At 48.6% G+C, this 11,392-nt stretch overlaps 1 protein-coding gene and 1 long non-coding RNA gene across 2 annotated transcripts; both read left to right on the forward strand.

Moving 5' to 3' along the window:
• Window positions 1-966: 966 nt before the first annotated feature.
• LOC120909588 lies at window positions 967-3,997 on the forward strand. The gene is made up of 3 exons (XR_005741306.1): window positions 967-1,006; window positions 3,367-3,476; window positions 3,967-3,997. It is a non-coding gene; the product is annotated as an uncharacterized LOC120909588 (long non-coding RNA).
• Window positions 3,998-4,477: 480 nt separating this feature from the next.
• On the forward strand, window positions 4,478-6,896 carry LOC120909569 (oocyte zinc finger protein XlCOF6.1-like). Its single transcript, XM_040321333.1, has 2 exons — window positions 4,478-4,518; window positions 4,674-6,896. The coding sequence occupies exon 2, from the start codon at window positions 5,074-5,076 to the stop codon at window positions 6,370-6,372; it is 1,299 nt and encodes a 432-aa protein (XP_040177267.1). The 5' UTR covers window positions 4,478-4,518; window positions 4,674-5,073; the 3' UTR covers window positions 6,373-6,896.
• The last annotated feature ends 4,496 nt before the right edge of the window (window positions 6,897-11,392 follow it).

Below are 11,392 nucleotides of genomic sequence, written 5' to 3' on the forward strand. Positions count from 1 at the left end.
TCGCTGTTCAGATGCTCCGGGCCAACATGGTCCCGGAACCAGGAACACCGCGTGGCACGCACGCCCCGGCCAGGTGGGCCATAACGCCGGGGCGCCCTGATGTGGTCACCCTAAAGGTGGGTGCCACACTCGAAGAAGAAGACCCAGAACCAATGGCATCTGCCTCATAAATACCCCTCCCCCAGCATGCACAGTAAGGTCAAACCCTCCTGATTGGCTGCTGGGAAAGAGCACCCAAACCTTGACTCCACTGCTGCCACCTGCAGCACCGGGGCTAAGCTGAGACAGAGATCCCTCTAAATGTAACTAGCACCGGTACCATAAAGTACACAGACACTACACTAGTATGCCCCAGTGTTTTCTGAGAAGATTCCTAATGTCCCATGTGTTTCCTAGTGGAGAAGGTTCCTAGTAACTCCTAGGGCTTCCTGACAAGATTCCTAGTGTTTCCTAGTGGAGAAAGTTCTTAGTAAGCCCCAGTGCTTCATGAGAAGATGCCTTGTGCCCCCCCCCCCCCTTACACGCATTTATGTGCGTGTAAAGGCAGGTGTCCCAATACTTTTGACAATATAGTATAACTTCTTAAATGTATTTATTTCAGGTACTTATATAGCACCGTCAACATATACAGTTTAGACAGGAGCCAATTAACCACTTGTCCACCGGGCCTATTTTGGCACTTCTCTCCTTCATGTAAAAATCACAATTTTTTTGCTTGAAAATTAATCAGAACCCCCAAACATTCGTGACATATTATACATGATGGTTGGTTGTTTGTCCTTGGTGTTAATGAAATAAAATCGGCCCCATCCCGTGTTCAAACTATGAGGCATTTCTTGTGGCTGCAGTTTCTCTGATCTCCACAAGATGGTGATCTCACTTCTTCCCAGACAGGAAGTCTCTATGGAAGACAGGAAGTGATGTCAGTTACAGAAGGAAGTTCCGGGTGAGAGGTGAGACGGGAGGAAGTAGAGAGGAGACATTTTTGGAACTGGCAGCAGTGGAGGTAATAAGATCTTATTTTCTATTTACACCCAGTAACCCCCCCGTCATGTCCGTCCTCTTCCTCCATAGTCACTGTGACGTCTTTTATCTCCAGCAGATGATGATACACACATATATAGTGTGGAAACCTAGATTAACCCCTTCAGGGGCAGAACATTTTCTCACCTATGGGGTCAGAACTAGTGTGACCACATTTAAAAATTGCCATTTAGGGACAATTTTGCCAATGACCAGGGGGGTGGGGGTTGTGTTGAATGTAGTCTCGGGGTTGACCGAATTTCGGTGGCGAGCGATTTGTTGGGTAAATGGCTGGTTTTAGCACTTATATCTTGTAATAATAGACCCCCCTCCCTTAGTACAGACCCCTTCCCTAAGTATAGACCCCCTCTCCACTATGTATAGACCCCCCCTTCCTCAGTAAGGACCCCCCTCTCCACTAAGTATAGGCTCCCTCCCTCAGTACAGACCCCCCTCCACTAACTATAGACCCTGTCCCTGAGTACGGACCCCCCTCTCCACTAAGTATAGACCACCCTACCTCAGTATGGACCCTCCCCTCCACTAACTATAGACCCCATCCCTCAGTAAGGACCCCCCACTCCACTAACTATAGACCCCCTCCCTCAGTACAGACCCCCCCCTCTCCACTAAGTATAGACCACCCTCCCTTAGTACGGACCCTCCTCTCCACTAACTATAGACCTCCCTCTCTCAGTACGGACCCCCCACTCCACTAACTATAGACCGCCCTTACTCAGTACCAGTAAGTATAGACCCCCTCCACTAAGTATATACCCCCTCAGTAAAGACCCCCCTCTCCACCAAGTATAACTTCCCTGCCTCAGTACAGACTACCCCCCCTTTTTAGACCCCCCCATTAAATACAGACCCCCTCCTGCATCAATATAGACCGCCCCGACTAAGTACAGACCCCCCCCCCTCGGTACAGACCCCCCCCACAATACAGACCCCCCCACAGTATAGACTTTCTTCCCTAAGTATAGACCCTCCACTAAGTACAGACCCCCCCCCCCCTCGGTACAGACCCCCCACAATACATGTAGATATATTCGCCAGCACACCAAGGATCATTTAGAAAAACGTCCAAAAAAAAATGTATGCATAGAAACGATCACAAAAAAGCAGCGTTTCGAAGTTGCACATGACCTCTTCGTCAGGCAAGTAATACAAGACCGCCCACAGTATAGACCTTCCTCCCTCAGTATAGACCCCCCACTAAATATACACCCCTCCTCCATCAATATAGACCCCCCTGACTAATTTTAAACCTTTACCCTCAGTATAGACACCCCCACTAAGTACTGACCCTCCCCCCCTCAGTACAGACCCCCCCTCAGTACAGGCGGCTCTAGCAACCAGTGGCCAGAGTCTCAGGTGGAGCTGGAGGCGGAGCAAACACCAGCGCTATAGCAGGGTTTGCTCGCTCTGTCTTTTTCATTCTGGGACACTGTAATGTCCCAGAATGAGGGTACCCGGGACAGATCTGCTAATTGCGGGATTGTCCTGGGCAATTCCGGGACACGTGGGCACCCTAGCTGGAACATTCTCCTCATTTTGGAGATGTGTCACCTTCTTGTGTGTGAGAGCCGAGTAGACAGCCAATGATGGTGTGATTCCGGCGGGTGCTCGTTCCCCTCCGAGGTATGTGTGTGAGAGCCGAGTAGACAGACGATGACGGCGTGATTTTGCAATGTTCAGGCTGATGATGGTTCAGTTGTTTATTTAAAAAATGTGTTTTTCCAGAGAATTCCCTCTTAAAATTGGGCGTGTTATACGCCGATAAATACAGTACATGAAAAGGATATAAATGAGATATGGCAGGTGTGGAGACAAGGCCAAAAACTTAAAGCAAGCGGAAGAAAAATCCCATTTACTGTTCCTTGTTTGCAAATCTAAAACTAAGCAAACCCAATGCAGGAACTAAACACACCTAAAGCCCCATACACACTATCAGTTTTCCTGCTGGTTTTCTCTTCAGGTTTACCAAAACCATGTAGTACAAGGACCTGCCTGATTGCATTCAAATTGAAACGCTTAAGGTTTGACCTCATATTAGATGATTTTGGTAAACCTGAAGAGAAAACCATCAGGAAAACTGATAGTGTGTATGGGGCTTAACAGAGAGAGGAAGTTCTGATTTGCCATTTAAACCAAATACAAGAGGTTCCTTGGGGTCCAAGAACAATAACACTAAGCATCTCAGTCTAAATGTGTCTATACGCAGTTGGGACTATATGTACATCTGTAGCAACCCTCTTATTATCCCCCCCCCCCCTCATCCTAATATTAAACAACCAGTTCTATCCAGATAACTCAATTATCTTAATCATTGGACTACAGTGATTCTTGTATAGATCGCACAACCAACGAGGATGGAGGAGGATCGGAGTCACATGAATGAGAAGATACTAAACCTCACCCTGGAGATCATCTACCTGCTGACCGGAGAGGTGAGGAGGATTCTGGGAGGTCACATGACATCACTCTTATCTCTATTAATAAAACACAGACCTGACCGGAGAGGTGAGGAGGATTCTGGGAGGTCACATGACATCACTCTTATCTCTATTAATAAAACACAGACCTGACCGGAGAGGTGAGGGGGATTCTGGGAGGTCACATGACATCACTCTTATCTCTATTAATAAAACACAGACCTGACCGGAGAGGTGAGGAGGATTCTGGGAGGTCACATGATATCACTCTCATCTCTATTAATAAAACACAGACCTGACCGGAGAGGTGAGGAGGATTGTGGGAGGTCACATGACATCACTCTTATCTCTATTAATAAAACACAGACCTGACTGGAGAGGTGAGGAGGATTCTGGGAGGTCACATGACATCACTCTTATCTCTATTAATAATACAGACCTGACCGGAGAGGTGAGGAGAATTCTGGGATTCTAACATGATATTCCTATTGGTTCTCCAATACAGAGATTTCCTCTTGCGAAGTCAGGTGATCATATGACCATCACAGTGCCTCCATGTGACTCCCTAAAACCTGAGAGACACAACATGGAGAAGATTCTAGAAGTCACCAAGAAGATGATGGAGCTGCTGACAGGAGAGGTGAGGAGGATTCTGGGACATTATCCAGTAACAGACAAGGGGTGTGTCTGGATGGTGACTGTATCATTGTGTGTGTCAGGTTCCTATAAGGTGTCAGGATGTCACTGTCTATTTCTCCATGGAGGAGTGGGAGTATTTAGAAGGACACAAGGATCTCTACAAGGACGTCATGATGGACAATCAGCCGCCCCTCACATCACCGGGTAAGAGGAGACTTTATTGTAAAGGAGAGAGCAGTACGGAGGCTCCACCTAGATCCCCCATCATCTGATAAACACATAGAAACAATGTATTCAGTCAGTGTGTGTGTTTCCTACAGATGGATCCAGTAATGGGAACCCACCAGAGAGATGTCCCCGTCCTCTGTATTCCCGGGATTCCACACAGGAAGGTCACACCATCCCCCACCATCATCAGGTAGGTGGAGTTGAGGGTCGGGAACATAAAGTGATTGAACACTCTGACATGTGGAGATGATGTGTGGACTCTACAAGATGATATTTTCTATGTGATCTCACATCATAAATACTTCTATGTTACAGATGTTATTTTCTACCATTTTGTTGGTTTAGGGTGAAGATCTGATGATCGTAAAAGTTGAGTGTGACGTAGAAGAGACGTATGTGAGGGATGATCAGCAATATACGAAGGAGGCTGGAATGACGAGGACATTCATAGAGGAGGACACTCCTAGAGAGAATAGCACAGGTGACCCGTAATATATTCTTCTCTTATCTCTGCTCTGTTACTGCTCACTGATTGGGCAGAATCTGAGTGGTATCAGCAAATGTCTTCTCTCGGAGGAGGTCCAAAGGCCGTTTGACTAAAGAGGGGAAGAGTCCCAGCTGGTTGGGACCTCCACAGAGAACATCTCCTCACTCATATCTACCTGATCCAGATGGAATCTTGATGGAAGTGAACTAACCCTCTCAGATATATTGATGATGTTTTTCTATTTTTCCAGGACACGCCATGGAGAAACCCTCAAAGGATCGTCTCACTTTATCTCCAGGTTGTAAAATTGAAGATGAGGACATCACAGGAGATTGTGGAGGAGAAAAGACAATGAGCTCCACTATGGATGGAGGACTTCACAGTGCGGATAGACCATGGAATCCCTCTGACTCTGAGCAACCTCAAACTGTGGTGGGTGGGGCCGGAATTGAGGGGGAGGAGACATTTCCCTGCCCTGAATGTGGGGAAACTTTTAGCTCCAATCTTAGTGTACTTCAGAGATCCCTCACAGGAGAGAAGCTTAATTTCTTCCCTGAGTGCGGGAAATGTAATCCACAGATATCAGACCTTGTTACACATCAAAGATCTCACCCAGGAGAGAAGTCGTATTCCTGTTCCGAATGCGGGAAATGTTTTTCTTGCAAATCAAAACTGGACATACATTACAGAAATCACACGGGGGAGAAGCCGTATCCCTGCCCTGAGTGCGGGAAAGTTTTTTCACGGAAATCCAGTCTTTCTGTTCATCTGAGATTGCACACTGGTGAGAAACCGCATTCCTGTTCTGAATGTGGCAAGAGTTATACACAGAAATATGAACTTGTTTTACATCAAAGATCCCACACGGGTGAGAGGCCATATTCCTGCTTTGAGTGCGGGAAATGTTTCTCAGATAAGAACAGTCTTTCCAGGCATCAGATTTCACACACGGGTGAGAAGTTGTATTCCTGCCCTGAGTGTGGAAAATGTTTTGCACGGAGGCCCGATCTGTCCAGACATCTGAGGTGGCACACGGGTGAGAAGCCGTATCCCTGCCCTGATTGCGGAAAATGTTTTCCGCGGAAATCTGGACTTGCTGTTCATCAGAGATCTCACACAGGGGTTTGTCCATATTCCTGCGCTGAGTGTGGAAAACTATTTGCAGAGAAGAGCAGTCTTTCCAGACATCAGAGATTGCACACGGGCGAGAACGTGCATACCTGCTTCGAGTGCGGGAAATATTTCCCCCGAAAATCAGACCTTGTTGTACATCAAAGATCTCACACGGGTGAGAAGCCGTATTCCTGCCCTGAGTGCGGGAAACTATTTTCAGAGAAGGGCAGTCTTTCCAGACATCAGATATTGCACACGGGCGAGAACGTGCATACCTGCTTCGAGTGCGGAAAATATTTCCCCCGAAAATCGGACCTCGTCGTACATCAAAGATCTCACACGGGTGAGAAGCCGTATTCCTGCCCTGAGTGCGGGAAATGTTTTACACAAAAGTCTCATCTTCCCAAACATCAGAGAACCCACACAACCCTCAAAGTCAATTAGTGTCCTGAGTGTGGGAAATGTCTTCTATATGGATCATATTTTGCTGTACATCAGAGATCTCACACTGGGAACTGGTGACACCCACCAGAGAGGTGACAGGGCCATCAGGGGGGGCAACCACGTGTAGGGGGTCCTGGCGTCACTAGCAGTGTTGCCAATGTTCTGTGGCTCAGCCACTGTAGTCCTGCCTCCCGTCCGCCACTAGCAGCATTAGTGGTTGGGTGCTGGGGCGCCACCTGGCGTCTAGCAACCAACCACGTAGTAGGTCCGCCCCAAGCATTCAGTTAACGGAACTTCCTCCTCCAGACCTGGCTGATGCACTGTGTTCCCGAGCCCGCCAAATCCCACCCATTGAGTCCCGCCCACTAAGTCCCACACACAGAGTTTAAGCTACTGGGTCCCAGCTCCCATCCAACCCTTGGTAAGGTAATTCAACATGTGGGACCTCTAATGATGGGGACACTGATGGAGGACCTCTAATTATGGGGACACTGATGGAGGACCTCTAATTATGGGGACACTGATGGAGGACCTCTAATTATGGGGACACTGATGGGGGACCTCTAATGATGGGGGACCTCTCATGATGGGGACACTGATGGGGGGACCTCTAATGATGCGGACACTGATGGAGGACCTCTAATGATGGGGGAGACCTCTAATGATGCGGACACTGATGGAGGACCTCTAATGATGGGGACACTGATGGAGGACCTCTAATGATGCGGACACTGATGGGGGGGGACCTCTAATGATGCGGACACTGATGGAGGACCTCTAATGATGCGGACACTGATGGAGGACCTCTAATGATGCGGACACTGATGGAGGACCTATAATGATGGGGGACCTCTGATGATGGGGACACGGATAGGGGGGGACCTCTAATGATGCGGACACTGATGGAGGACCTCTAATGATGCGGACACTGATGGAGGACCTATAATGATGGGGGACCTCTGATGATGGGGACACGGATAGGGGGGGACCTCTAATGATGCGGACACTGATGGGGGGGGACCTCTAATGATGCGGACACTGATGGAGGACCTCTAATGATGCGGACACTGATGGAGGACCTCTAATGATGCGGACACTGATGGAGGACCTATAATGATGGGGGACCTCTGATGATGGGGACACGGATAGGGGGGGACCTCTAATGATGCGGACACTGATGGAGGACCTCTAATGATGCGGACACTGATGGAGGACCTATAATGATGGGGGACCTCTGATGATGGGGACACGGATAGGGGGGGACCTCTAATGATGCGGACACTGATGGGGGGGGACCTCTAATGATGCGGACACTGATGGAGGACCTCTAATGATGCGGACACTGATGGAGGACCTCTAATGATGCGGACACTGATGGAGGACCTATAATGATGGGGGACCTCTGATGATGGGGACACGGATAGGGGGGGACCTCTAATGATGCGGACACTGATGGAGGACCTCTAATGATGCGGACACTGATGGAGGACCTCTAATGATGGGGACACTGATGGAGGACCTCTAATGATGGGGACACGGATGGGGGGGACCTCTAATGATGCGGACACTGATGGAGAACCTCTAATGATGGGGACACTGATGGAGGACCTCTAATGATGGGGACACGGATGGGGGTGGGACCTCTAATGATGCGGACACTGATGGAGGACCTCTAATGATACGGACACTGATGGAGGACCTCTAATGATGCGGACACTGATGGAGGACCTCTAATGATGGGGATAATGATGGGGGACCTCTAATGATGGGGACACGGATAGGGGGGGACCTCTAATGATGCGGACACTGATGGAGGACCTCTAATGATGGGGACACTGATGGAGGACCTCTAATGATGGGGACACTGATGGAGGACCTCTAATGATGGGGACACTGATGGAGGACCTCTAATGATGCGGACACTGATGGAGGACCTATAATGATGGGGGACCTCTGATGATGGGGACACGGATAGGGGGGGACCTCTAATGATGCGGACACTGATGGAGGACCTCTAATGATGCGGACACTGATGGAGGACCTCTAATGATGGGGACACTGATGGAGGACCTCTAATGATGGGGACACGGATGGGGGGGACCTCTAATGATGCGGACACTGATGGAGAACCTCTAATGATGGGGACACTGATGGAGGACCTCTAATGATGGGGACACGGATGGGGGGGGGACCTCTAATGATGCGGACACTGATGGAGGACCTCTAATGATGGGGATAATGATGGGGGACCTCTAATGATGGGGACACGGATAGGGGGGGACCTCTAATGATGCGGACACTGATGGAGGACCTCTAATGATACGGACACTGATGGAGGACCTCTAATGATGCGGACACTGATGGAGGACCTCTAATGATGGGGGACCTCCAATGATGGGGACACGGATAGGGGGGGACCTCTAATGATGCGGACACTGATGGAGGACCTCTAATGATGGGGACACTGATGGAGGACCTCTAATGATGGGGACACTGATGGAGGACCTCTAATGATGGGGACACTGATGGGGGACTTCTAATGATGGGGACACTGATGGAGGACCTCTAGTTATGGGGACACTGATGGAGGACCTCTAATGATGGGGACACTGATGGAGGACCTCCAATGATGGGGACACCGATGAGGGACTTCTAATGATGGGGATACTGATTGGGGACACTGATATAAGGACTTCTAATGACGGAGATTGTAATGTAAATAGTTACTGCAAAGCTTTGTTCTGATACCTGTACATATGAAGCTCTGTCCTTATTTTATAGGCAAGGCTGTAATGTTCTAAAACATAATAAAGTTCTATTTTGTCACCTGCTCATGTCGTCTTAACACGTTTCCAAGGTTACTACACCACTGGACTGGAAGTTGGCCTGGCAGGAAGCTGTACTGCAGCAGGATACATAGTAGTATAGTCGGACTGAACTAGTAGATGACAGATGTTGTAGTTAACTGGAGACATAGCAGACTGTAGTGGTAGGAGACTAAACTGGTAGATGATTGGACTGATGTGACTGGAGTGGTCGAAGACTGGACTAGTAGATGACCGGACTGGTAGAAGACTGGAGTGGTAGAATTAATGGAGTGGTATATGACAGGAGTGGTAGAAGACCGGACTGGTAAATGGAGTGGTAGAGGACTGGAGTGATAGATGACTGGAATGGTAGATGACCGGACTGGTAGAAGACTGGAGTGGTAGAATTAATGGAGTGGTATATGACAGGAGTGGTAGAAGACCGGACTGGTAAATGAAGTGGTAGAGGACTGGAGTGATAGATGACTGGAATGGTAGATGACTGGAGTGGTAGAAGACTGGAGTGGAAGATGACTTGAATGGTAGAAGACTAGAGTGGTAGAGGACTGGAGTGGTAGATGACTGGAATGGTAGAAGACTGGACTGGTAAATGAATGGGGTGGTGGATGACTGGAATTGTAGAAGACTGCACTGGTAAATGAATGGAGTGGTAGAGGACTGGAGTGGCAGATGACTGGAGTGGTAGAGGACTGGAGTGGCAGATGACTGGAGTGGTAGATGACTGGAGTGGCAGATGACTGGAATGGTAGAAGACTGCACTGGTAGATGACTGGAGTGGTAGAGGACTGGAGTGGTAGAGGACTGGAGTGGTAGAGGACTGGAGTGATAGAGGACTGGAGTGGTAGATGACTGGAGTGGTAAAAGACTGGAGTGGTAGAAGACTGGAGTGGTAGAAGACTGTAGTGGTAGAGGACTGGAGTGGTAGAAGACTGTAGTGGTAGAGGACTGGAGTGATAGAGGACTAGAGTGGTAGAGGACTGGAATGGTAGAGGACTGGAATGGTAGAGGACTGGAATGGTAGAAGACTGGAATGGTAGAAGACTGGAGTGGTAGAAGACTGGAGTGGTAGAATTAATGGAGTGGTATATGACAGGAGTGGTAGAAGACCGGACTGGTAAATGAAGTGGTAGAGGACTGGAGTGATAGATGACTGGAATGGTAGATGACTGGAGTGGTAGAAGACTGGAGTGGAAGATGACTTGAATGGTAGAAGACTAGAGTGGTAGAGGACTGGAGTGGTAGATGACTGGAATGGTAGAAGACTGGACTGGTAAATGAATGGGGTGGTGGATGACTGGAATTGTAGAAGACTGCACTGGTAAATGAATGGAGTGGTAGAGGACTGGAGTGGCAGATGACTGGAGTGGTAGAGGACTGGAGTGGCAGATGACTGGAGTGGTAGATGACTGGAGTGGCAGATGACTGGAATGGTAGAAGACTGCACTGGTAGATGACTGGAGTGGTAGAGGACTGGAGTGGTAGAGGACTGGAGTGGTAGAGGACTGGAGTGGTAGAGGACTGGAGTGATAGAGGACTGGAGTGGTAGATGACTGGAGTGGTAAAAGACTGGAGTGGTAGAAGACTGGAGTGGTAGAAGACTGTAGTGGTAGAGGACTGGAGTGGTAGAAGACTGTAGTGGTAGAGGACTGGAGTGATAGAGGACTAGAGTGGTAGAGGACTGGAATGGTAGAGGACTGGAATGGTAGAGGACTGGAATGGTAGAAGACTGGAATGGTAGAAGACTGGAATGGTAGAAGACTGGAGTGGTAGAAGACTGGAGTGGTAGAGGACTGGAGTGGTAGAGGACTGGAGTGGTAGAGGACTGGAATGGTAGAAGACTGCACTGGTAGATGACTGGAGTGATAGATGACTGGAGTGGTAGAAGACTGGAGTGGTAGAAGACTGGAGTGGTAGAGGACTGCACTGGTAGATGAATGGAGTGGTAGAGGACTCGAGTGGTAAGAGAACTCCAGTGATAGATGACCTGAGTGGTAGAGTTCTGGACTGGTAAAGAAATGGAGTGGTAGAGGACCAGAGTGATGGAAGACTGGAGTGGTAGAGGACTCAACACCCCCTCATCTTTGATATTCCACCTTACGTAAAACATACATGGAAAGAGATCCTTATTTCTTATATTTTTAAAATAAAATATTTATAAAACAAATTTGACATTTACAAGGACCATGTACCGC

Source organism: Rana temporaria, chromosome 8 (assembly GCF_905171775.1).
Source record: "Rana temporaria chromosome 8, aRanTem1.1, whole genome shotgun sequence".
NCBI lineage: Eukaryota > Metazoa > Chordata > Amphibia > Anura > Ranidae > Rana > Rana temporaria.

What these genes read in the sequence shown, in the direction of transcription:
- LOC120909569 (XM_040321333.1), top strand. Translation starts at nt 5,074, where the DNA reads ATGGAGAAACCCTCAAAGGATCGTCTCACTTTATCTCCAGGTTGTAAA.